Below are 26,388 nucleotides of genomic sequence, written 5' to 3' on the forward strand. Positions count from 1 at the left end.
ACTCACACGGGGAGCAGGAGAGGCTGTTTCTTCTGCCAGACTAGGGAAGGGGGACATGGGACAATCTGGACTTCGTCAGTGGCCTGCCATGGGTTTGACTGTTCTCATGAGCCCTGGGAATGAGTGGAAGATGGGTATGATAGGGATTTAGGGATTTTTTCAGGAGATTTGTTCTCTCTTGGTTTTAGGTCACTGTGGCCACCAGATCTTTCTGCAGCCTCTCCATCCTTCTGATACCTCAAGTAGTTCCTCATCTCTGCTGGAATGGTTGGAATTTATTTATCTGCAGCTGAGAAGAGTGCTCAGGTTTTGGATCACGGGTAGCAGAGCCTCTGGGGACCTCTACATTGCTGAGACTATGCTAGTGGGGGAGACACCTGCTTACACAGGGACGTTCAAAGGCTTCAGGAAGCCATTGTGGAGGGGCAGGGCAGAGGGTTTGGGGATGGGGCATGTATGAGGTATCAGTAAATGCCACCAAACCATCAGCTCATGCACGTGTTTTTGGGGCATCTGCTTGGGGAGTTGGTTTTTTTTTGCAAAGCTGTGTGCTGAGCAGGACAGAGCACGAAGAAGCCATGCCTTGGGTTTGCACATCCCGCTTTCCAATGCCTAACACCCTTAACAACCAGCAGCAAATGTGTTTAAAGGCATTTCACCCCAGTCCAGACATCCAGAGGTGCTGGATTGATTTTTACCCAAACTCCCTGCTGCTTCAGGGCTGTAGGTGCAGGAGAGGTCTTTGAGCTCAGAGGCACTCCCCTGGTGTGTTAATCTGTTCGTTAGGTGGGATGTCGGGAGGTTATGTGTCCCAGTGTGAAATGTGGTGTGGATGCCCTGTTGACCATCAGAACTAAACCTCTGCTTCATGGCAGCCTTCGGACAGAGGTCTGGACATGGCAATCCAGATTGCCTCTACATTTCAGTCCAAGGTGACTTCAGCTCTGTGTATGTCATCGCTGACAGATATGTTCAGCCTATTCTCAAAGATCTCCAGCAGTGGGGACCCTGAAGTCTTCTCAAATGATCAGTCCCAATCTTTTAGTTTCTCACTCTTTTACCTGAATTTCCCTTATTGAAATTTAAGCCTGGGATTTGTCCGGTCTAGTTGGGCTGTCTCCCCCTACCTGCCATCCTGTCTGAACAAGTATTTGTTTCTATTACATATCTCTAGGATAAGTAGAGGAAGAAATCTCAAACGCCAGCGTGGCTCAGAAGACGTGTTTCTTCTCACAGGGCTGCCCCAGCCATGCTCCTGCTTTGATGCCCCCAGTTGCTGCCTCTCTGCTCTCCAACCCAGCTGCTTCATTGGCTTCCCCCAGGACATTGCTTCCTACCAGTTCATCTTCAGGTGTGCGAGAACTTCTTTCTTAGCCTCAGCTTGGCCAGGGTGACTTTATGGTTTTGGTTTTGTTTTTCCTTTTTTTTTTTCCCTGGGAAGACCAAAGGTGCAGCGAGTCTGTGTGCGGCTTTATTTTAAAGTCAAACAGAACTCTTGCTTTTCTATGTATTGCCTGAAACGCAGATGTTAGTAGTGCTTGAGCTGGATGTCACTGCAATGGCAATTGTACTCGGGGCTCTGAGAGCATGACTTGGCTTTGCAGGGTTTTTTTTTTTGGCATTTTTAAGCAAGCCTTAGTTTCAGAATCCCCCTCCAGAGGAACTTGGTGCTTCCTTTGGTGAAGGAGCCGGTGCAGGGGATTTCTGTCCGCCTGGCTCCATCACGTGCTCACCACACCTCCTTTAAGACCATCCCTTTCCAGCGGGGTCAGTGATCATACCAGCACCCCGGGATTATCTGTGTGCAGGGAAGGTGAATCAGAGAAAATCAGAGGAGGCAGAGCCTCTGCACTGGTTGCTATGGAAATCTCTTGTGCTGCTTTTCTGCTTCTTTTCATCTATTTACTGGGGTGCTAAAACAATCTGTCTTTTCACCATATTTTGTCAGGTCCTTCTGATGAAGTCTCTCATCTACCCTAGACATCGGGTAGGCACCAGAGAAAATGTGGCTGCAGAGATGGAGGTGAAGCCCTACACCTTTGGGCCTCCTTGAAAGACCCATGGTTGGAGAGAGGGAGGCAAGATCTGTGCCCAAGAAACAGCCTCTAAACGTGTGCCAGGAACTTGCTAGGGGTTATCATTTACTTGCTATCTCACCCACACTTCTATCTTTAGTTGTCTTTATTTTAGCCGTCAAATGACTAAAAGGATATCAGTGCATCGATCCCCGCCATTGTGGGGATCCACAAAATGCCAGTTGACGAAAAAGCTGATTTCCAGGAAACAAAAAAATTGTAGTGACTTTATTAAGACAAATGGAGATGTGAGGGAGGCAGCGGTTTGGTGCTGGGACTGGACTTAGTCCAGCAACTCGGGTGCCTGTCCTGTAGGTGCTGCGGCTAGACAGAGTTAGATGGGGCGCGTTATTCCCATGGACGCCCTGGACCCCCACAAAGCTCCCCGGGATCAGCCTGACCTGGGAGCTGGGGCCTGGGGAGCCCTCGGGGAGGGACAGAGAACGTGCGAAGAGGAGACAGTTCCGCACCAAAGCCACTCGTGGGACAAGCCACCATGCAGAGCTTTAGCTCTCTGCAGAGGTCCTAGCGACAGCAGGTTTGGAAAGGGATCTCTGCCAGATATTCTGCCAAATTACTCCTGCACATCCAGCCCACCCTAGACACAACTTGGTTTCTGTGTCTCCAGCTTGTTTTCCAACCCAAACCGCTGCAAGGAGCAACGGTTTTAAACTGAAAGAGGGTAGGTTTAAATTGGACATCAGGAAGGAATGTTTAACGGTAAGGGAGGTGAGACGCTGGCACAAGTTGCCCAGAGAGGTTGTGGATGCCCCCTCATTGGAAGTGTTCAAGGCCAGGTTGCACGGGGCTCTGAGCAACCTGTTCTAGTGGAAGATGTCCCTGCCCATGGCAGGGGGGTTGCACTAGGTGATCTTTGAAGGTCTCTTCCGTCCCAAACCATTCTGTGATTCTACGATTCGGGATGTGCGGAGCTCAGCAATGGCCTGCAGAGGGTATCCTAAGCCCGTGCAAGGCTCCAGCCTCGCATCCCGCCACCCCAAGCCAAAACCTCTGCCATGCCCAGCCTGCCGGGGAACATTTCTCTGCTTCTCACCTCTCCCGACGAGCTGGCAGGGTTTTGCCACCACCGTTTCTCTTTGTGGTCCTCCTGGCGATGATGCTGGCCCTGGCTGGGGCAAGCTGACCATGGCTTGCTACGGAGTACAGATGGGGAGGTGTCGCAGTGGAGACAGGAGATATGGACAGGCCTAGGGCACTGTGCTCCCCCATTTTTCCTCTGTGTCCTTCCCCCTTGCTTTGGTTGCTGATCTCCATCTGTGGAGGGGAATCTCTTACGCACTGTCCTTTCTCTATCGCTGAGTACAGACTATTTACCATGCGTTGGATTGTGCTTGGCAACACGCTCAGATGCTAAAAAAATTACCAGATTTCCCATTCCAGGTTGGACTACGTATTCCATTGGTAAATTATCTTTTTAAGCCTCATCAGTCATTGACTGCCTTAAATCCCCAAAGGTGCAGTTTTAGAGCTCTTGAAAGTCCTCCGGCACTCAGATCCATGCCTGCAGTAGTTACGTCTGTTTGCTCGGGGAACAGACGTTCTCAGATGCTGGCAACCCAGAGCTGGCACGTGCTGTTGCAGGGGTTGACTGGATCCTGTTGCAGCTCCACAAAGCCCTTGGGAACACACTTTGCGTTCAAGGTGCTGTAACATTATGTTGCCTCCAGCACTGGTCCTGCAGGTTGTTAGATTGCTGTAGGGTGATAGATGTAAAGGCTGTTCCTTCCTTTCCCTGGAGCATGAGTCAGGAGAGGTAGGGTGATATCCTCAGGAGAGGTAGAGTGATGTCCTCTGTAGACAGTCTCTGTAGCTCGAGGTGTGGTATGAGATGTGATAAAGCTCCTGAGTGAGCCAGAGTTTCACGTCTGTTTCTGTCCATTGGGCAGAGCAATCTCCGGGACTGCTCCACGGTGAACGCTCTGTTTGAACGTCCCCCAAACACAGTTGCTTTCAAAAGACCTTCAGGAGGAGCTCTCGATGGCATTAATCACTCATCAGGATGGGAGCAGGAAATCAGATGCTGTGTAAGGTGATGTTTGTATTAGAACTGCAGCCGGAGGCAGCTTCCCTGAGCTGCTGCGTCGCGAGGAGGTGCTGATTGCTTGCAGGCAAGGTGTCTCCTTGCAGCTCCAGGAGATATTCAGTGCTGACTTCTAGCTTGGAGGCACATCTCCTGCCATCACTGAACCAAAGCCAGGTCCTGGGTCGAGGCGGCGCAGAAGACCAGCTGCAGAGGTGGCTGCAACGAGCCCACTGAGGAGTTCAAGGGTTACACCGTCAGTCATGGGAAGGAGGCAGCTCCTCTCCTGTGGTTTCACTGCTGTGAATTACAGCATTGCTCCACTGCTGGTTTAATGCATGCGAAGGAACAGCATAAAGACAGGCCAAGGCTCAGCCTGAAGGATCCTCCCAGCTCTCCTCTTCTCACCCTGATGGGAGCTGCAGAGCCAGCCGTGAGAGGAGCTCCTGGGGTATCGTGCAGGAAGGCAAGATTGACTCTGCAGCTCGCAGAGAGATGTTTTGCCTCCCCATCCAGCTGTCCGTTTCTGCGTGGTGCCCTGAGGGACCAGCCACCCAAGCCGTCAGCCCCAATTATCCAAATGTCCCTCTCTACCTCCTGGTGGCTTCTGTGCCTACAGGGAGGAGGGCTGTCGAGTAGGATGGGCCAGGACTAGGAGTCTTACACTCCTGCCCAACCCATGCTTGGGCTCAAGGCTTTGAGAGGTGGAGGAGACCGACTTCTCTGTGGTGGCCACTCTTGGATTTGAGGGAGAATTCATAGCTGCTGCCTGCTGGAAAGGCCAAAAAGAGAGATAAATAGGAAAAGGGCTGATAGGAAGCATTTCCAGGTATCCAGCTTGTGGGTGGTGCTCTCCAAGCAGGACTTTGCAGGACCTCATCCTTCTGTAGAGAGAGCACAACGGCAGCACCATGTAGAAGTGACAAAAGTGAGGAGACCCCTCCTTGAGGAGGGCAGTGGGAGGGAGGGATAAAGCTCACGAAAACAAGGCGGTGTGGGAAAGCAGACGGAGGGGATGAGTCGGGGCTGTGCCTCAGCCCTGTTTGAACTCTGCCTCTGCAGCGAGGCTCAGGCTGGGCTGCCAGTGTTGCCGGCATGTCTTCTGCTCTTGGGGGGCTTTGGAGATATCACTCTTGTCTGGGAGGTACCATGAGCTCGTGTCTCTCTGCAGAAGTGGCATGAACCAGCTTTCAAATCCCCGGACGAGGAGAGGAAACCCACGAGACTCGAGGTATAGGAGGGGAGTTTTGTGAAGTTGTAGTATGAAGAAAATTTGGATTTTGCTTGATTTAACTGTACCTCTGTGGAGTATGGCGGAGAGCAGTCATCCCATTTCATGTCCATCTTGCTGGGATGGGAGGGCTCCATTTCCACCTCCATCTCCCCTGACTCTAGCTTGGACCTCTGGCATGCTGATGTAGGATGCATCGACTCCTCCTCAAATGCATGCCAGAAATAAAGGACACAGTCACTAGTCATCAACAGGGATGGAGGAAGACTGGGATTGCAACAGGAATCTCGCCTCTGCTTTGCGCAGCCCCAAATTCGGGTGCCAGCACATCTGCCCTCTGACCGGCCGCAGTTCCCACGAGGCTGTGATGGTTTTGCTCAGGGTCTCGTGCCACAGCCTGTGTTTAAAAAAAAAAAAAGCAGAATCCACTCATGGGAGGTGATTTTCCCTGCCTGATGAAAGGAGGTTGGTGCCAGCTTGGATTGTGTAGCTGGCTGAGGGTCAGTGGGGTGGGCTGGCTGCGGGGCATGAACGGGGACTGTGGTTTTCACTGTGGGGTGACTGATAATCAGGATTTACTCCTGCGTTCCCCAGGATGGGCAGCCTTCACGCCCGAGCAGAACAAACCACATCAGGCTTTTGCAGCCCGATGTCAAGTGAGGCAGCAGCTCCTCTGTCCCCAGGACAGGACTCACTCCTGCAGCCTGGTTTCTTTAGTCTGGCTTGCAACGGTTCATGGTCCTGCAGGTTTCCAGCTCCGTCGCCTGCAGCTGGCAGCCCTTGCATATGCGTTTCTCCTGGCTGCAGACGTGTGCTGGATCAAACGTCGGGGATGCTGGGCTGCAAACTTCCAGGGAAAGGTATGGTGTGCAGCCAGCTCCTCCAGCCTGGCCAGCTCACGATCCTGCCACGAGGCTTGTGTGGCGGGGGATGTTATTGGAGCCCACGCTGTTTATTCAGTAGTTTGTAGGAGAATCTCAGTTTTCATTTGAAAAAAAATTAAAAAAGGGATCATCTCGGCTTCTCAATTGCCCAGAAAACATGAAGTGAGTTTAACCTAAAGGCTCAGGAACCAGAAGGCAAATTTAAAAGACCCAAGTTTTATTCTTTGCAAGCCAATCCCATGGTTTTTGGAGCCTGATTCATGATCACAGATGGATTGATGTTGGCAGTATCAAACTGTCAGCCGGATTTCTTCGCAGATGAAGATAAAGAGCCTCGTTTTTGCCAAAGGGTGAATGTATTCTTTATGAGACGCAACAGAGATGTAACACAGCACCTTGCTCCTGACAAGGCTGGCCTTTATTTCCTGGGTCTGCGCTTAGGACATGGCTGAACTTTCCCATAAGTTTTAGCCCTGATGCAGGGCCAGGATCTACAGTCCTGAATTCAGCTGTTGCTGTTGCAGCAGAGACGCAAAATAACTTCATTGACTTGAGCTTCATGTCCCCATTTTTCTAAGCACTTTCATAACTTGCCCACAGACCTACGCTACAAATGGGCTTTTCAAGTCTGCCCTGTGCAAGGGAAGAGCTGGGAGAGGAGGTACCGGCTGTTCCTGGTGGGAGCTGGAAGGAGCCTGCTGTTTACTCAAAACACTTTAATATCTTTATTGAGGCATAGGAAGAAATAGAGGGGCATTGCTAGCAAAATTTGCAGGGATCTGGTAAAGAGTGGAGCGGTGAAACAAGGGAAGCTGGGGGTACGTTGGGAACTGTTGGGTGAGTTGAACCTGGCTGGTGTGAATCTGCATGGCATGGAGGCACGGAGCTGCCGCATGCAGATAATGGACAGGGACAGTAAGACGGGGAAAAAATGCGGGTCCTTCAACCACAACATGGGACGTCTCCGTCCCAGACCTACATGGAGGCTGCAGGAGTACCGACCCATTGCTCAGAGGAGGGGCGGGCAGCGTGGACCATCCCGGGCTTTGCGTTGCGCTCACACATCAGATGCTGTAATCCACAAGGCACGTTGCTGCCTTCTCTAAAACCCGGCTTTGTAGTTTGTCTTGAAGGTGTGTGGTCATGTCAGGATTGCTCCGGTTAACCCTGAAATGCAACAACAGCAGCACTGCCTGTGCTTTCCGTCGGTGGTAGGTGCCAGACGATGTGCAGAGCAGCTCCTACATTCCCCTGTAGTGACTTGGTCCTTCAGCAGAATCATGCTCGCAATTCGCAGGGGGGGGCACCGAGCGGCAAAATGATTTTTGGAGCTTGTAAACAAGTAGACCTGTGACAATCCCCACAGACAACCCAGCTCTGTCTCCTGCTCTGTGCACAGGGCTGTGCTCTTTGAGGATCACAGATATTCCCCTATGGGAGAGTCCAGGTGGGGTGAGGACCCTTTTGCATTTGCTAGCCATGGTTAGGTGATTGCCACCTTCTTCTCGGAAGATGCGTCCAGCCCACGCAGGTGCGGAAATGCACCTTGACTTACTACGCTCAGCAGCTTAAAGAGAAAATAACAAAGCTCATGATTTACAGTGTTATTAAAACACATTTCTTATTACAAAGGAGATTTCCCTCTCTCATATCCAGCTCCAGGAACAGGTACCTACAGACGTAGTTTGGTACAGAGGGATGTGTTTGGCTGCTGGGGCAGGGCTGGAGGCAGGCGGAAAGAAGAGATGGATGGAAAGACGAGTTTTTGCTGCAGAAATTCTCCTTGACTGCTTTTCTCTCTGAGCCAAATGGGGAAGGTGGCTGGATAAGGGGTTTGGGGCCACCTTGGAGTTGTTGGCAGGCTGGTGGCTTGGTGCCACTCTCGAGTGGGTTGGCGTTGGGCACAAAGATCTCACACCCTGGAAAGCCTGATCCGCAGCTTGAATTAATGGAGGAAAATAAATAATAACTTGGCTGATAGAGGAGATCTCTGGTCACCTGGTGCTGGGGGTGTAGGTTGCAGGTGATGACAGTCTCTCCCTGGCCAGTGGTGGGAGGAAGCAGAAGAAGACGAGGGGAAGAGAGAGACCCCATGGTGTAGAGATGAAGCCATTTGCAAAGGGCTCCTGCAAGGTCTGGGACCTCCATCCAAGCCTGCCTGGGGCCGAGTGGAGGTGTGAAGGTGTTCAGAACTACGATAAAGCCTGTATTTCTTGTGCTAATAAAGTGTCTCGCTCTAAGCAGCCCTGGAAGTATGAGTTGTGAAGGAGGAGCAGGAGAAATGGGTAAAAAACCACGCAAAATCTGGCCTTGGGGGTCCAAGGAAGCTGCAGGAACCCATCTCCATAATGGACTGGTGGCCCTGGGTTATTTTGGCCATGGGAAGCAGCACTGCTGAGTGGACATGGCTGCTCAGGGAGGATCCAGTGCTGCCCAACTTCTCCACAAGGGTCCTGGAGAGCAGAAAGCTGAGCCCCACAGACAGGCAGAACAGGGCTGGCAGTAAGAGCTGGACTACTTCGTGCAGAATTTGGGGAGCAGCGGGAACAGGAGCAACGTGTCTGGAGGCGAGGTGGCTTCTCCAGGCGTGACTGCGTGACCGGTGGCTTTCCAACCAACGGCATTTTATGCCCAGCAGCTCCGTGCTGTGGAGACGAAGGGCAGCTGAGGTGCAAGCGCTGCTTTCTGCTCCCCTGGGGTGGTGGGAGGAGGATTTGGGATCATGGCTGGGAGCCGGGGGGTATTCCTGCAGGCAGGGGCTACGCTGGTCATTTAAGATGGCTTTATGCAGCTGGAGGAATGTAAAGCAGCTGGTGGGGAGAGCGAGCTCGACTGCTTTGTCTCTCTGAAACCTCTGCCCCTGCCTGCTGTGGGTACAGGGGGGGATACCTGCACCCTGCTGCCCTGGGAAGGAAGGAGCCCGTCCATGGCACTGGGAAGGGAACTGGGATTTACTGGGAACTGGGGGACCCCGGTGGTGGAGCAGAGCCCTGGGAGGGGAGGCTGCAGCCCGGATTTCTGCTTTGCCCCACTCGGAACGTGAGATGCTAGGAGCTGTGCCAGGCCTGGCTTCGCCCCGGGATGGGGTAGACGCATCTGCGTGGGCTCAACCCCAGCGTGGGGGTTTAAACCTCTCCCGGGGGGGAGCTCAAGCGACTCAGAGCCAGGCGGGGTTTAACAGGGAGAAGAGCTGCAGCCGGGCCTTGTGTATGGGGGTGACATATCCCATTAGTGTCACCTCCCGGCTCGTAGCACCTCCAGCCCCGGCCAGGCTGCAGGGAGGCAGGGGTTAAACCTGCGGCTCCCGCACACCCTCTCCGCCCGCCCTCCCTCCCTCCGCCCTCCCGCCGCCGAGGAATTTCCTAAAACACCCCAAAAAAGTGGGAAAATAATAATAATTAAAAAAAACACCCACCCTGCAGATCTCTCCCCCCCCTCCCCCCCATCTCCGCCTTTAATACCAACAAACAAACTCCTCGGTTCTCCCTAAAGGAGGCGCCTTTGATCGGAGCGAGACGAGCCCCGCCGGGCACCGGCACCGGCACCGGCGCCGCGGCACCCCCGGCTCCGGCATCCCCGGCCACCGGCATCTCCAGGCATCGGCACCGCGGTACCCCCGGCACCGGCACCCCCGGCACCAACATCCCCGGCCACCGGCACCTCGGCATCCCGGGCACCGAAACCCGCGGGCACCGACATCCTCGGGCACCGGCACCGGCCCCGAGATATCCGACGCCGGGACAGAGACCGCGGCACCGCCGGGCACCGGCAGCGGGAGCGAAGTCCCCCGGCACCGGGACCGAGACATCACCGGGCACGGCACCGGGTCCAGCACCGGGACATCGGGCAGCGGCACCCCCGGACTCCGGGACCAAGACAACCCCGGGCACCGGGACCGAAGCCCCCGGGCGCCGATCGCCGGTCTGCGATGCTTCCCGGGGCGGGTCCCCTCGCCTTCCTTCTGCGGTGCCTGCTGCTCCTCTTCGCCTCCGAGAGCCGAGCCCGGGCTCGTAAGTCCCCTCCCTTCCCGGCTGCGCTGGGTCCCTCCATGCCTCAGTGTCCCCATCGCCGGGGTCCCCAAGAGGTTGCGGGGGGGCTTTGCGGGCATGGTTAGGGACACGGGGAGGCTCCTCGCCATGGCAGGTGCCGGTCCCCCATGGCCAGGATGTCCCAGGCCATGCTGCAAAGCCAGGTCCCCCATCCTGCACTGTTGGGGAGGTGGCTGTGCCCCCCTCCACCCGCTGCTGTCCCTGGCTGCTTTGCAGGGACGTACGGCGCCCAGCACACTGCTGCGTGCTGGTGAGGGGGCTGTGGGGTTTCGTGGGCTGGCAGAGACGTGCTGAAGGTCTGGGACTCCCCTCCCGTGGGCTAGAAATCGCGTAGGGCAGGAGGTTGAATTACAGCCCGTGCCCTGCACAGATCCCACCCCACCTGGCTGCATCTCCTCTCTGAGGGTGGACGGGGACGTGGGCAATTTGGGGAAATGACCTTCCAAACCAAAGCTGGGGACTTTTCTCCATGTCCGTCCCTTGTCCATCTCCATGGCCATCCCTTGTTCTCTCCTTGGTCCTGCTCCCAGCTGGCTGACTGGGGCAGATAAAATTTGGGATGGGGAAGGGAAGGGAGGTTCAGCACCTCCTTGTACAAAAAAGCTTGAAGGACTTGGTCAGGGCTGTTTAGCAGCTTGGAGGATGCTGGAGGTGTTGATTGGGGCCAGGAGGTGCGTTTGGCTTGGGCAAAGCACTGGGACCCCACCAGCGGGTGCTGGGTACCCCTACAACATCACAAAGCCACCCAAGCGCTGAGCAAACCAGAGCAGGACCCGTGGTGTCCCTACATATATTCTCCCCTTTAATCTCCTGAAATCCCAGTAGAGTCTGTCGGTGGCTGCATTAGGGTGATTTACGACTTGCCCGCTGCCAGCAGTGCATTAGGCACTCGACAAATAATCGTCCTCCTAGAGCGCCGACCCAAAATGTAAGCGCTGGGTTGCTTGTCCCGGCGGTGGGGTGTGCTGGGGGGGAAAGGCGGGCGGATGGATGGGGCTGTGCAGAGCCTTGGAGAGCAAAATCCGGGTGAGTTTGGCTCCTTTCCCTTCTCTGGGTTCATCGAAAGCCGCTGAGCTCAGACCACAGCATCCGTTTCTTGCACGAGGGATGTGGGTTTGACTCCCTGCCTCTGCCAGGGCTGCGTTAACCGTGGTACCCATGTTAGGAGGAGGATGGAGACATGTCCAGAAGGTGAAACAGATTCTAGGTGAGGTGTTCACTCTTCAGGCTGATGGTAGCAGAGCCCCTAAATTGGGCACAAATCAGAATGGGGACAATAGGGGTTTGTCTGCTTTGGGAGGAAGCGCTGGGGTCTGTTTGCGGGATTTTTGATGATGGTGATAAAGAGCTGGGGACTGTGAGACAAGGGCAGGATTGGAGCAGGGAGGTCCGGCATCACCCCCAGCTCCGCATCGCTTTGGCTCTGCTGCCGGGCGCATCCCACAGTATGAGGGGCTTGGCTGGGGCTGCAGGTGCCCTGTGGTCGAGGGCAGGGGGGCCTTGGTGACAAAGTCCTCACCAAATCGTGGTCTTTTCTCGGCTGTCCACCTCTGCAGCTCACGGCCTCACTTTTTCCTCAGGGCTGAGTGCTCAGGGAGAATGGAGACAGGAATAAATTAGTTACGAGAAGGCTCATCAGCCAAGAGACCTACAGTGTCGTGGCTAAAAATAGGTGAGAAGCAGAAACGCTCGGGCTTGAAGGCAAGTCAGAAAAGAAGAATTTGCCCACAGAAACAGGCTATTTTAGGGGATTTACACTCTCAGCTGAAAAAATATCAGAGGCACAGGTTACTGGGCCGAATGTGCTGCAGCCCGGCCGCTATGAGTAATTCAGCAGCAATAGTTGAACGCAATGATGTTTTGCCTGGAGGCATTTAAACGCCAGCATCTCTGGAGAGCGCGGGGCAGTGGTTTTCCCCAGGAGCTTGGAAGTCGCCGTTTAATTTCTTTTTAACGTGGTTCCTGGAGAAAAGGGGGTTTGTGGGATCTGTCTGTCCTACGAGTTCGGATCCAGCGTGACAAGGGACTGAGCGGTCCAAGATGGGAACGACGGGGATGAAAAGCAAATCCTGCCGGTGGCCACGGTAAGGGAGAGGCGAGGGCTGCACACCCCGCTTTAGACAACGGAGCATCCCCTTGGGAAGGAGAGGAGGGAAACGGGGTCCCATCTGCTGCTCGCAGAGCCCGCGGGGGTGCCTTGGGTCCAGGACTTCTCTTGGCTTCTCCTCCCTGGGGAGCTCAGCGATGCTTTGTGAGGCTGCATTTGCAGAGCTGCAGAGTTTTCCAGGCTCCCAAAGTCCCGAGCAGAAATTCCCAGCCCAGGACTGAGCCAGGCAAGTGTGTGGGAAGCGATGTGGACGTGAGCGGAGTCGTTAGGATGCCACATGTCAAGGGCTGGGTGTGTTTTAACCAGTCCCTTCTCAGCTAAGATGCATTTTAAGCCCTTCATAAATACAGGGCTGTCATAGGAGTGCCTGGACTTTCTGTACCAGACAGTGCTTTTTATACTTTATTTATGGCCGCTCTTAAAACTTGCAAACTGGTTTGCATAAATACACCCCTGCACGCCTGGCGCGGTGCTGGCTGGCAGGTGTGTGACCTCCAAAAAAGCTGTCAGGACCGGGAGCCCGGCTCAGACGTGTCCTGCTTGGGGGAGAGCTGTGGGGGAATCTCCCGGGGACGCAGAGATGTGAGAAACCCCTGTGCCATGAGATGAAACGAGGGACAAGTGAGGTGAGACCTGCGGGATGTTTCGGCAGCGTCCTTGTTGGAGCCAGTTCGGTACCTGGAGTGAAAGTCCCTGGTAGGGAAACTGAGGCACAGGGCTTTCCACGCTTTGGGGTCTTGCGGGTGCATTAGCCCCTTTCTAGCCACGGGTCAAGGCTTTACCTTGCAGCAGGGACTCAGCTCTGGGGACTCCTTGATGTTCTGTAGCGTAGAGGAGCTCCAGCATGAATCAGGTTTGATGTATGGTGACCCCACGCGCGCGGAGACCTGGCTGGGTAATGGGCGTGCGAACGGGAGCCATTTCCTGGGCTGATGGAGCAGTGATGTAAAAGCAGCTTTAAACCTCCCGTGACCCATCAGGACGCTCTGCTCAGGTCTGGGAAAACCCGACGTGGGAGTGGGGGATGTAGGGGCAGGGTCTTGCACGCGTGCGTGTGTATGTGGCTTGACTTTGTTGAGCATCAGCCCCTATACCCTGAGGGAGGTGAAGTGAGCGTGGCTGAGCCTGAGCCAAAGGAGGATTTGGCAGCAGAACACGGTGTTGCAGTAGCCATCACGCTTGCAGGTTTAATAGCTCGCTGTGGTTCCTGCTGACAGGCTTGGGATTGGTGCAGGAGAACATCTGACCTGTTTTGGCCTCTGGTTCAGCCATGGTCAAAGTAGCCAGGCAGTGGGACAAGTCACACCATGTTGGGAAGCCCGTGGGGACGTCCTTGTCCACTGCGAGTGTGGAGGGGTGCAAGGAACTGGCTCAAACGGGCTGTGTCAGCAGGTGGGAGAGCTTCAAGGGACAGGTCTCATGGACATGCTGGCCCGAGAGGACTTGTCTGCATCCAAGGCCAGGAGATGTCCGGGGGTGGTCTAACCAACATCGGCCAATTTGATGATTCAACGAAGAGGCTGTAGGGTCTCGCCCATCGCCCCTCAGTTCATGGTCTCTCACTGGATCTAGAGCAGGTCATGGAGATGTAGGATGGCATCTTGTTGGTGCCTGGTGTATGAAGCTGTTGAGACACATCCTAAAGAGGTGTCGAGCCCATTCTCATGGTGTGAGAGCAGGTGTGACGTCAGCAGTCACTGAATGCAGTGCAGGACAGGTTTCTCCACGCCATTCGGTTTGTCACCCTGGATTGACGTCTCTAGACCATCTCATGAAGATGCTGCTCCAGGGGGTTCACAGAGTGTCTCAGAGCCTCTGCGATAGCCTCTTCTGGGATTTAGATCTCATGGTAGCTGGAAAGCTTCCAGCAATACCTGTCCTAAATCTTCCAGGCTTTGCCTCAAGCTGATTGCTTCTTCTCGTCCCTGCCATGGCTAGAGATCACCCTTTTCTTTGTAACATCGCTCTCTTGCTTCGTCCTCCCCCTCGTACTTTCCATCTCATATTACATACCCTCCTTGCCGTCCAGGATGCGATTAATGATAATTAATGACAATTAATGATAATCAAAGTAAACCAGGGACTGGGCACATCCTTGAGCATTGACTGGGGGTGTCCAGACTCTTGCTGCGGGTGCACTCCCCAGCATGGTGTTGGCCGGTGCCAACTTGGGCTTTGCCAAATGCCTGGGGACAGCTGGGCCAGGGCAGTTCCAGCAGGAGGGTATGGACATGAGCTGGGCCAGGCCACTGGCCCCAGACCCTGGCCTGGGGTATTCAATGATTTGGATGTAACCAGGTGGTCCTCACCCAAGAAAACACTGGAGCCATGGCAGAAAATGGCTGTTGGATGGGGAGGCAGGGAGAAACCTTCCTCCTCCATGATGTCCCCAGCAGAGCCCTTCGGGGTGGGCAAGGCAGAGCAGCTCCCACATGGAGGAGTTGCTCTCCACAGCATCTCCCACCCTCTCTCTGGGCACGAGGCCACAGGACTTGCTGCTGGGCAGCAGAGGAATCATTTCCACATCTTTCAACTGTTTTTTTCTGGTTCATACAACCCATAATGGTACTCTGAAGAGCAGAGTCTTGTACCGGGGGCTTCTTGTATTTGGGAAGAAACTGGTTAGATGAGACCTGTTCTCGGAGGTGTTTGCAATGGGAGGTGTTTGCCCCTTCCCACCTCTGCTCCTGCTTCCAGGTCCCATAGGACCACCTCCAGGCGTGGAGCCTCTGGCTTGCAATCAGCAACCTCTGGTTGTGTCTCCAAGGTGGCGTGGACCAGGCTGGCCTGCTGCCTTCTCCTGCCCAGGGGTCGCGTGGTCCTCGGGAAGGAAAACAAGGTGATGGCTTCATCTGGATTTTTGAAACGCTGTGAAGCTCAGGAGCCCTCTCTGGAAGATGAAAAGAAAACAACGTGACTTTTGTGAGCGTGCTGTTGCCGAAGATGCAATAAATAAGGAGACTGAATGGCACGGGAGCAATTTACTGCCACAAATGGCTTTTCACTCCGAGTGAATTGGGAAGATATCCAAAGTTTGACCTCTGAAAATGAGATTATTAGCCTGGCATGGGAAAAAATGATCCAGAGTGTCCAGCTTTTAAACCTCCTCCTTCCATCCATCCCCAGCTTGCTTTTAACCAAACACGCCGGCGCCTTTTGCCAAATACGCGGCATAGTGCTACTGAGATGCGGACAAGTGTCTGCTGCTGCCCAGTGCTGCCAGTCGGCTTTAATTTTACCAGCGGGCCCTTTGCAGACATGAATCAGGCTGCTTTCGAGGGCTGGACCCAAACCAGGGCTCCACTTGTGAAAGGCAAGTGATTAAATGTTTGAACGAAGCAGCCAACTGGCATGGGAGCCTGCAAGCTGAGCGGGGCCGCGTCACATGAAGGCAACTTGATTTCTTCACCCTCAGCGTAATTCATGAAGATGCTGCAAGCAGGGAAAAATGAAGTCATTTTCTCACCCTTTTGCAAAACGATGATTTTTTTTTCTTTTTTTTTTTTTTTTCCCCCCCTTTCTCCTGGGTTTCTGCAGTTTCCAGCCACGCACTCCCCGTTCTTGCGTGGTTTGCTGTAAGCTCGTACCGTGCATGGCCAGGAATATCAGTTTGCTGACTTGTTAGAAGTTTGGAGCAAGCTATGGGGATGGTGTAAAGACCTGAGCAGGGAAAAGCCTCCTGCCTGTCCGTCTGATGGCATCCACCCCAAAATTATTGCAGATCTCTACCTCTGCAGATGCCACGCTGGCCCCTCACTGCTGTGCTTGGACTAGGTGGTCTGGATAGCTGGTGGCCATCTCCTTTGAAGGTACGACTTCGAGAATTATGTGCTTGAAGCCATTAACTCAACACGGAGCTCAGGGCTGCTGGCAGACCCATAGGGCTTGAGTTGGAAGAGACCCGTGAGGATCATCACAGACCCGTAGGGCTGCCCTTCCTGATGGCCACAGGCTCCGGCTGTGGTAGAGCATTGCTTGGGTTCATCGTGAGGATGGTCAGAAGCTGGAGGAGGGACAGCAGCCCACCGCAGCATGTTCATGTGAGCTTTGCCTGGTTGGTGGTAGAAACACTCACATTAAGCAGGTGGCATCTCCAGTTTTGGCAAGGTGGGACAACGCTGGCTCCCTAAACCACTGCTTTACCCCAGGTGACAGAGCGGAGCATGGGATGGCTTTTAGCATCATCAGGGTGGTGAACACCACCGAGCTCGTTTTGGAGACCCTCTGCTATTCATCGAGGAGTTCTTCCAGCAGCATAGTGGGGTCAGCACCCACAAGCTTGCCTGACTTCGGTGGGAGCTGGGCACCATGCCTTGGAAAACAGCCCTCTCCCCTCTCCCTGCACCCCCAGGGCGCCGCAAGGTTTTAAAAGACCCATAAATGCTTCAGGGAGCATAAACGTCTCCGCTGCCTTCGAGCAATGTAATCGCCCAAACTACCTCAAATCCCCTCGATGACATAACCTTTTAAGTCACCTTCAGTTTTTAGTGGGGCTGTAAGCACTTAAACCACTACTAACACACGTGGGCAGGCGTATGCTTATTCACGAAGGAGCTTAAGCCCCGGTGCGTCCCTCCGGCTGCTTGGGGACACCCCACGGGAGAGTGGGAGCCGCCGACGGGGTGCGGTGGGAGTTACGGGATCCAGGTTCCTGCAGGTGTGACCGGGGTCAGAGCTTGGTCCTGCAGGACCAGGCAATGCTTTTTGATGTGAACATTAAGGATGACTGACCTTTCTGGCCAAAGCCCTGTGGTTGTTGGTGGTGATTATGACCACAGTTTGTCCCACAGGTCCTGCTGCAGGCTGGTCTCATCCTGCCAAAGTTGGTGTGTAACCAAGAGCTTGGAGATGGAAGGGGCTGATAGGGACCTGCTAAAATCCGCGGAGAGGGTGGATCACCAAAGTGGATTTCCTTCACCAGTCATGATGGGCACCATCTCATCTCTTACCCCCTGTGCCGTGGCAAGGTTAAACCCATTCCAGGGTAGGCAGGACTGGATCGTTTCTGGGACAGACACCTCCAGTTCAGGAGCACGGCTGGAAACTGGCATTTCTCAGGATGATAGGATCAGAGGAATAGAAAAATACATGATTTTAGGCTTTTCGGGGCAAAAAGAGAACGAGGTGGACTTGCTGTCCCCATAGACAGCCCCATAAATGAAGAGCATGGTTCAACCCACTCCAGCCAGACCTGTGCCAGGTCAAGCCCGATAAAGCCAAGGGGCTGAGCCTGGTGGGATGGGGCAAGCCAGCACGGTCCTGCTCCTTAGGGCTGATGCTTGGCTGTCCGTGTGCTGATAGCACAGGAGTCCTTGAGAGAATGAGCTGAAGCTCTTAAGAAGAGCAAAATGTTTTCCTTCAGAATGCGTTTCTACCCCAAAATGTCTTTTTTTTCTTCTTCTTCTTTTTTTGGGGATAACAGTGAAAATGTCTCCTAAATTCAGGCTCTCCTATCTCCCCCACCACTCCCAGCCCTTCTGGTCTTCCGGGGGGAAATTCAATCCCATAGCATCACCCTAAAATCACCTGTCCATCTTCCAACGAGCACTTCCACTGACCTATTTTAGAGTGACAACTCTCATTTTTGCCTCAAAACCACCCATTCTGTTCCTTGCTTGCAAAGGGAGTCCAGCTTGCTCGGAGGAGTTGCCATTTGGTCAGATGGGTCCTAGCCTAAAAAAACACATCATGGCAAAAAAAAGGCTTTTGGGGAACGTATTCAATCTGGGGTCTGGTGGATGGCGTGTGGCTGTCAGCACTCACGGGGGACAGCATGAAGGCACAGAGCTGTCCTTGCTCTTCTCATCACGGAGGGAGGAGAGCTCTCCCAAGGACCATCCCTTTCTCTCACATAGCTTCTCCTGGTTGACTTTCAGGACCAGATATGTTCTGCGACTTCAACGGCAAGAAGTACAGCCCGGGCGAGAGCTGGCACCCCTACCTGGAGCCACAGGGGCTGATGTACTGCATCCGCTGCAGCTGCTCCGAGGCATGTCCCCCACGAGGTGCCGCGGGAGGTGGGGGGGGTGCTGCTGCATTGGGGCATCGCTTTGGCAGTTTTTAAGCAGGTTGGTTCTGGTGTCTGATTTGATCAGAGAAGCCCTTTCCAGTCCTGTGGGGACGTTGGATTAATCTCTTTCCTTTTGAAAAAGCCCCACATCCCCTTGGGGGTGTCGGGTTGACCTTGCGAGGGAGCTGTCTCAGTAGCGTTGGTGGACTGTGGGTGGAGGTGGCTCAGGGCTGCTGTGGGACCACGGTTCGTCTTTGATGATGAGAGATGAGATCATGAGCTGGCTGACAGCGGGATCCAAGCTAGGGACGGAGACATTCTTGGCTGGGTGAGCCACACCAGCACAATCTATCGTGATAATGCGGCCATCATTCAACATCTTCCTCCTCTTGCAGGGGTGAACACGTAGCTGAACGAACCGTCTTTCTCTCTCTCTCCCCAGAGCGCCAATATCAGGTGCTACCGGATCCAGTGCCCAGCTCTGCAGTGTGCCAGCCCCGTCACCGACCCCCAGCAGTGCTGCCCGCGGTGTCTCGGTAGGTGGACATCCCACAGGGAGGGGGTGACAAGGTGGCCGTGGACCTGCAGGGTGTCACTGCAGTCACTCGAATGCTCACGATGTTGGGTCTGGCCCTGCTCACGGGGTGACGGCAGCAATGGCAACTCGGGCTGCCTGCATTGCTCTCTCCCCCCGAAAATGTCACTTTGATGGACAAGGGGTCTCTACCAGACCACTTTCTCCAACTTCCCCCCATCCCGAGAGACTTGTAGAGACAAAATATCAGTTCACGGTTCAGTGACAAACCAGAAGCCGGCACTTTATTTAGATCATTTGCCAGCAAAATGTGTTTGATACAGGAAAAAAAAAAAATTTGAAAATTTTTAACGAAATTCTTGAATTTTTCCCTCCCCTGGATGTAATGACCTTCAACATCTCCCATGGGTAATTAGCTAAAAATTAAAAATAGGGGTTTTTTTCTAATTTTTTTTTCTAATTTCCCAAATCACCGGTGGTTTTTGACTAGCTTTGCCACCGCTCTGGCACAGTGGGGGACAAGACCGTGAGAGGTCAGACTTCCAGATTTTACCTCTGTGCTGAGCTCAGCGAGGTCAGGGCAGCCCCATTCTCCAAAAGCTTTTGGGCACATAAATCCCCACAGGCCATGCAATGCCCCGGCCACTTCTTCATGATAACTGCGATACGAAAGGGCTCCTTTCGGGTCGGGCTGATGGGGAATATGCCGAGTACCCTTGCTACATCAGAACTGGGTAGGGGCTGGCTCTCACCCTGCTGCTTTCTCACCTTCTTTTCCAGAGCCACATTCTCCTTCTGGCCTCCGGGCACCCGTCAAGTCCTGCCAGTACAATGGGACGACGTACCAGCAAGGCGAGATGTTCACCACCAGCGAGCTCTTTCCCAGCCGCCAGCCGAACCAGTGTGTGCAATGCAGCTGCTCCGTAAGTTACCTGCGAGCCCGCGGGAGACGGGGAGGGCTCGGGGTCTGCTCCTGGTCCCACCAGGTCAAAAACCTCATGAGGACCATTGGGTGGTACCAGCCCATGGGGAGATGGTTTATCGTCAGGATCAGGTTATCAGTGCAGGAGATTGAGCTTCCTCTGAGCTTCCTCTGAGATGGTGCTGAGTCCTCCCTGCCTAGTGACTAAGGACTACCGCAGAGCTGGGTGCTTCCCCCTCTGCCTCAACCCAGAGCAGGGTGTGCTGCAAATGTCCGCTGGGGTCAGAGCGCAAAGCATTCGCCTGCATCTCCTCCCCAGGGGGAACAGCACGAACAAGCTGCTCCAAGGGTGGGTTATTCACTGGAAATCCCACGGGCCAGTTCTGGGTGGACCCCGCTGGGGCTCCTTGGGGTGGGCAGAGGGACAGCCCTGTCCCCACTGGGCACACCAACAAGTGCATTTGCCTGTCGCGAGGACCGGTGCTGTCCCCGCAGCATCCAGCCATCCCACCTGCCCCACTGAGGCATCGTACGGCAGACGGCCGGCGGAGAGGAAAACTGGGAGTCTTTCCCCGTACATGCTTGCTGCAAAGCAGATGGGGTTTGTAGCTGGAGGACCTGGGGGAGCTCAGCGTGCTTGCAAGGCAACACGGATGCCAGCTTTTGGACTTCAGAAGTTCTTGGTACATCGAGCCCAGTATTGAGCTGATGCAACTGAGCTGAGCTCCAGAAAGGATTTGGTGGCTCCCAACCGCTGCTGGGTGCCTGGGTCTCGCGGTGCCTCCAGCAGCCAGCTCCTGCCCTGCGTGGCTGGAGCTTGCTCCCCGATGCAGCCAGGAGATGATAACAGCAGAGGGACAGGGGCAGTGGAGCCTAGCAGGCAGAGATGGCAATGGGCAGGCACCTGGCGATCTTCAGCCCCCTTGCTTGGATTTAAGTGGGAGCTGAACCCAGGGCTGAGACATTCTTGAGCACCCGGGTGGCCGGGCTGCACCAGGAGCCAATTTCATCTGGAAACTCTTGCAGTGCGTTCACCAGCCCTCCAGGCCATCGTGTGCAGAGCTGTGCCCTGGAGATATGCACGTGTTTTCCAGCCTGTCCGTGAAAAACATTTGCAGGAAGTGTCTGCCTTTCACCCTGAGCTGCAGTGACCTTTGCAAGACCACTGCATGCCCATTCTTCCTTGCTGGTCCCAATCGGTTTATCTGCTCTGCCCTACCCAAGGGCTGCAACAGCATCCGGGATGCTGCGTGCTCCTCGGTGTGCATCCCTGTGGTGTATTGCCCATCCACCACCCATCGGCCAGCACCGGAGGGATGTCTCTCCTCTGTGAGCCTCCAGCGATGCCCGGAGACAGGGCTTGGCTCCGCTCTGCCCAGCCCTCTCCCGCAGGCTGGGATCCTGCAAAAACCCGTCGAAAACCCTTCCTGACGCTTCGCTCGGGAGGCGCGAGGCAGCCTGGCCAGCGGCGATGGGGAAGGTCTGTGGAGCGCGGGGCCGCGCGTGCCAGGAGCTGAGTGTCAGGAGATAAATGGAGCAGCTCCTCCTCGAAAGGGAGCGAGGAAGGGAGATAGAGGTGCTGGTGCTGGACTTGGATGCTGTGGGGAACTGCTTGCAGCAGCTACAGCCTCTGCCATAAAAAAGAAAAGGGTTACAGACTTGGCTTTCACTGCCCATCAGACAGAGCCCTCGGATGGGAATAGGCTCCACCGGTCTGTGCTTTGCTTGCAGCAAATAATTTGACTAAGCTTGGCCAGGAAAGAAAAAGGGGTGAGAGAGCCCAAACCACCTCCCTTTCTCATGCCAAGAGCACGCACATGGTGGTTACCATCAGCTGATGCTTGATGGTAAAGTATCCGCGATAGCAGGATAGATGGTCTGAGCCTTTGGTGCTTGTGCACGCCTCGGAGCTAGGTGGCTTGTAGCTAGGTGGCAAGAGGAATAGCTTAGACATGGAAATTATCCAATTTTGAGGCTGGTTCCTCTCTGATGGACCCCAACTGGATGCCAGCCCACCAAGCTGGGGACAAACGCCAGGAAGGAGCCCTTGAACCCGACTGTATGTCCCCTTCTGGCCCTGCTTTCCCACCCCATCTGCCACCATCCCCAGGAGCCTGCAGACCTACGTGTCCCTCTCAGAGGCACTGGCTCTCGCTCAGGCTCTGTTTATTCGGCAGGATAATGCCTTGGATACGAAGGGAAAAATAAAAGGATGGCTGTGGAGCCTTGCAGCGGCAGGGTCTCACCGGGCTGTGTCTGATGTTGTCAGCTGCTAGAACAGCTGCGTGAACAGCTGGTCTAAACCTCTTTGAAAACCACCCTGAGACCCAAAGCCTCTGGGATAAATCCTGCTTTTTATGACATTTGCTCTTTCCCGCCCGAGGCAGGTCTTCACCATGAGCTGACGGTCAGAAGGAGAAAGAAGGAAGAGACTCCATGGCCAAAACCTGCTCCCTGCAGGTCTGGACCCCATGGAGGTCCCTGAAGTGGAGAACAGGGTTTGTTTTGCAGCGACCTCCACCAGATCCTCTTGTTTACCAAACTTTCTTCCTCCTCTTCTCGTCCCCTGCACAGTGGCTTGGCTTCCTAATGGCAGAAGAGGCTGCTGTGGTTCGGTTTTCTAAGGAAATCCTTGGTTAACTTCTTGGTTTTGGTTGACTGAGAGCTTAGGGATACCCCAGAGAAAATTGCTGCGTGGAAAAGAGGACCTTGCTGTTGAGGTCTGGCTGCTGCTGGGCTGCTGAACTTCCTTCTCTACCCTTCTGCAAAGCAGCAAAAACATAGCCCTGCAGCAAACGGGTGCAAATCTGAAGTGGGACTGGGATGCACTAAGGTCAAGACTGGCCTTGGCCCGTGGCTTTCAGCTTGAATCACTACAGCAATGATGTTTTCCAAACTAACTGCCAAGCCAGTGGAAGAAGGTCTACACCTGAACGTCCATCTTGACCAAGTGTCTTTGTGTACTTAACTCTGGTGTTATCAAATAACCCAACACAGCGGGAGGGCAGAGCTGCGGTGTGGACCTGGGTCTGCGTTCAGCATCACATTTCCCCTTCCCACCCATCTCCTCCAGGTGCTTGTCCTGGGAGATGTCAGAGAAAAGGTTTTTGTGCCACTTTGAGTTGGTGGGTGTTATGCAGAGTGTGTGGTGGCTGTTTCAGATCCAGTAGCACTGATGATGCCTGAGAGCAAGGCACTGCCTCCGTCTTGTTTGGGGAAGACCGCTCAACTCATGAGCATGTGGACTGGCAATCGGTGAACCAGCCATGCTGGGAGAGGACACCATCCACCATGCCATACCCTGCAGGATGGGGAGTGCGGCAGGGGCAGATTTTCAGCTTTCATCAGTTGCTAGATGATTGGTGATATCTGAGGATGGACCACTGGTGTGTTTATGATTTCTTCTAGATCGGCAATTTGAAGGGCTGGCACCCCAACACGGAGGACATACAGCCCTGTCCGGACCTTGGTAATGCCGACAGTGCTTTTTTTATCTCCTGCTCTCCTAGGAAGGCCAGATTTACTGCGGCTTGGTGACCTGCCCGGAGCTGTTGTGCTCCTCTCCTCTAACCGTGCTGGATTCCTGCTGCCAGGTCTGCAAAGGTAATGAGGGGCCCAGGAGCAGCTCCTGAGCGAGGGCTGGGAGACCCCAGCTGGTTGCCACCAGCTGGCAGGAGCCACTTCAAGCCTCTTTAGCAGGATTTTGGGAGCCTGTGCTGTAAATCAGGCCACTTGCTATGTCTTGGTTGCACCAGGAGACAAAAGATGAGGGCTTAGGTTTTTTTCTCCCACACCTAGTTGTGTCCTGCCTCCCTGCAGCCCATGCGCTGGCTAGGGCTGAGCTCTTTGCCCTGCCACTGGTGCGTCATGCAAGAGATGTGGCCTGCATGGGGGGCAAAGTCCTTCAGACCACTCACCCACCAGGATGGAGATGGTTGTGTGGACCATGTAAAGATGGTGCATGCTACTGTTGCTCCAGGGAGGTTTCCAGGACAGTCAGGGAAATCCCCCTCTTCCACCAGTATGGCATGGCTGAGTTTTACTCCCACAGCTCTCCATGGGAGAGCAAGTCTTGAATTTGCTGCTGTTTCCCCTGATTCACACCTGGGAGGGTGAGGAGAGAATCAAGCTCCATGTCTCCAGATGAGATAGACCCAAGAGCGAACGAGCAGGTTCACACCTTGCTGACAATGAAGTCACAGCATAACGTGGCTCTTTAATATGAGAAATATTTATGAAGCTGGAAGGCCATGGTGGTCTCCTGGCCATGGCCACATAATGACCTCCTCCAGGTGCCTCTTCCAAACTCTCACCTTCTGCAATTTGTGCTCCTCTCTCCTAGTTTTCTTTGGTGCAGTTGGGGCATGTCATTGACTTGGTGAGAAATGTCTTTGGATTTCTTTTTAATGTCAGATCATCCCCATCATCTCATACTCTACCTCTGGGGTGTTTTCATGCCACTCAACTTCAGAAGTCTGCAAAGTCATGTCTGTCTTGGAGCTGAGCTCTTGTTAATAGTGGGCATAAAAGGGGCTTTGGGGAATGGCTCCCATTTGCTTTGGGTGATGTGAATTGCATATTCAAAGCTCTTCTCTCTCTAGACCTCGCAGGTGGGCCAGCACCCTGAAGAGCGCTGCTTTTAGTCAGCAGGACTCCAGAGAGCAAACCCTCATTCAGCCCTGCAGCATTTCACAGGACAATGTTTTTTTCCTTGCAGATGGCTCATATGAAAAGTCCACAGAAGAGGAACCCCTGCAGTTAAACAGAGGTGTTGTACGTGACGTTTGCATTCTAAAACTCAGATTATTGCTTCTCGAACAGCCCCATTAAACAGCTCAGAGAAAGCCATTTGCCCTTGGCCATAGTCTTCTACGAAGAAATGCCCCACAGCAGCTCTAGGAGGGCAGTCAGTTCCCTGGATAGCAGAACCACAGACACCTGGTTTGCAGATGAATCATGTCTGGGAGTTGACTTCAGGTGAGGGCTATCAGCATAGGCTGAGACCTCAGACTACCAGGGAAAGACTTTTGTCCTCTTCCTCCAGCATCTCTGATGTCTTTGGAAGAGAAAAAGACCTGCGGGAACTGGAGATCTTGGGCACTTCTCCTCCTTGTTGGCCAACCTGACTGAGGTTGGCCAGTAGGTTAAACCAGCTGAGGAACATGGACATAGCAGACTCAGAGGTGACCGACAGCCAGACATGACCCTTACCCATAGAATCAGATGGCCCAAATGTCTCTTTGCAGGCTTTTGCTTCAGGAGATGCTGTCTCTTCTCCACCCTGGGCTCAAAGGTGTCCTTGCCTCCCAGTCATAACTCCCACAGAGCAGCCAGCGCTGGAGCTGGCCACCAGCGTGCTTTCCCCAGGCTGTTTGTATCGGCAGCCCCAGCAAGGAAAAAGTGACTCCTTGGCTGCCGAGGGTTGATTCACGGTGACATTTCAGAGCTGGGCAGCCCATGCCAGGTCTGTGGGATTAGGTCACTTACAGCTCCTGGCCCTGCCCTTTTCCATACTGCTGGGTGAAACGCCAGCGTCACACCTCCACCACCTATAAAACCTCCAAAATAGACACAAGGGGACCCTTTGTGCTGCAGGTCTTGTCCCAGCAATTTGCTCTTGGAAACCCGTGATGTTCCCGGGATTTCAGTCCTGCTGGCTGGCAGCCCCACACCAACCCTCCTGGTGCCCACCAGGTGAGAGGGCAGGACATGGCCCATCCTTACCTCTCTGATCCTGTTTGAGTCGCACGGATGCCAGTCCTCAGTTTCCCAGCAGGCATCTGGAAAAGACCAGCCCATTTCCCTGCCTGTGTTAGCAGGACCTCACATGCTTCTCTGAGGGCATTGGGTTGAGTGTGGGAAGAGAAGGGTGCTGCCCCAATGAGGGTGAACCACATAGGGAGGACATCAGTGTAGGGCATTGACACAAACTGCTTAGCACCCCTTAGACGGTGGTAGGCACCAAGATGGCTCCTGGGTCATTGCTCATCCCTGTGGTCTCTGGACCTTCCACTTCTGATGGAAGGTGTGCAGGACACTGCATGGCTTTTTCCAGCATGCTTTGGAGTGAGAACAACCCAACGGCCTGGGTCTGAGTCCCCTTCTTTTCTCTGGCTGCTCACAGAGGCACTCACAAGACCAGTGCTTGGGGGAAGCGATGGGCAGGAAGCCACCTGGAGCCACTGCATCCACTGTTCTCAGTTCTTCCCTGGAGTTCATTCCCAGGAGCTTCAAACCCAAGGGAGGAGGTGGAACCACCGTGCAGATCGTCTTGAAAGAGAAGCACAAGAAAGGTAAGGGATGGAGGGGCCAGGCAGTCTGGCCTAAGGTGACTTCTTCAGGACTTTGAATTCTCCAGAGAATCTGTTTCAGCAGCAGGTTTCCACCACCAAGTCCTACTTCCCACTCCTCCACAGCCAGCCTTACCCAGGTATCTCAGCCCTGGTGGCCCACAGCCTCTTGACTGCATGAATCTACCACTGTCCAAAAAGGGTTGGAAGAAGATTGGTCCTTGGGGTGTTTTGGAGATCTGGG

The 26,388-nt window shown here is 54.2% G+C and overlaps 1 protein-coding gene across 1 annotated transcript in view; it reads left to right on the forward strand.

Moving 5' to 3' along the window:
* The first annotated feature begins 822 nt into the window (after nt 1-822).
* CHRDL2 (chordin like 2) overlaps nt 823-26,388 on the forward strand; it is a 37,430-nt gene continuing 11,864 nt past the window's right edge. The window contains 13 exon segments of the mRNA XM_075140444.1: nt 823-932; nt 1,237-1,339; nt 1,390; nt 9,724-9,772; nt 9,864-9,920; nt 9,923-10,149; nt 10,151-10,241; nt 18,264-18,376; nt 18,840-18,933; nt 19,713-19,855; nt 23,364-23,457; nt 24,572-24,627; nt 25,979-26,147. Of these exon segments, the coding sequence (XP_074996545.1) occupies nt 869-932; nt 1,237-1,339; nt 1,390; nt 9,724-9,772; nt 9,864-9,920; nt 9,923-10,149; nt 10,151-10,241; nt 18,264-18,376; nt 18,840-18,933; nt 19,713-19,855; nt 23,364-23,457; nt 24,572-24,627; nt 25,979-26,147 (1,261 nt within the window). The 5' untranslated portion in view covers nt 823-868.

Source organism: Calonectris borealis, chromosome 1 (assembly GCF_964195595.1).
Source record: "Calonectris borealis chromosome 1, bCalBor7.hap1.2, whole genome shotgun sequence".
Classification (NCBI taxonomy): Eukaryota; Metazoa; Chordata; class Aves; order Procellariiformes; family Procellariidae; genus Calonectris; species Calonectris borealis.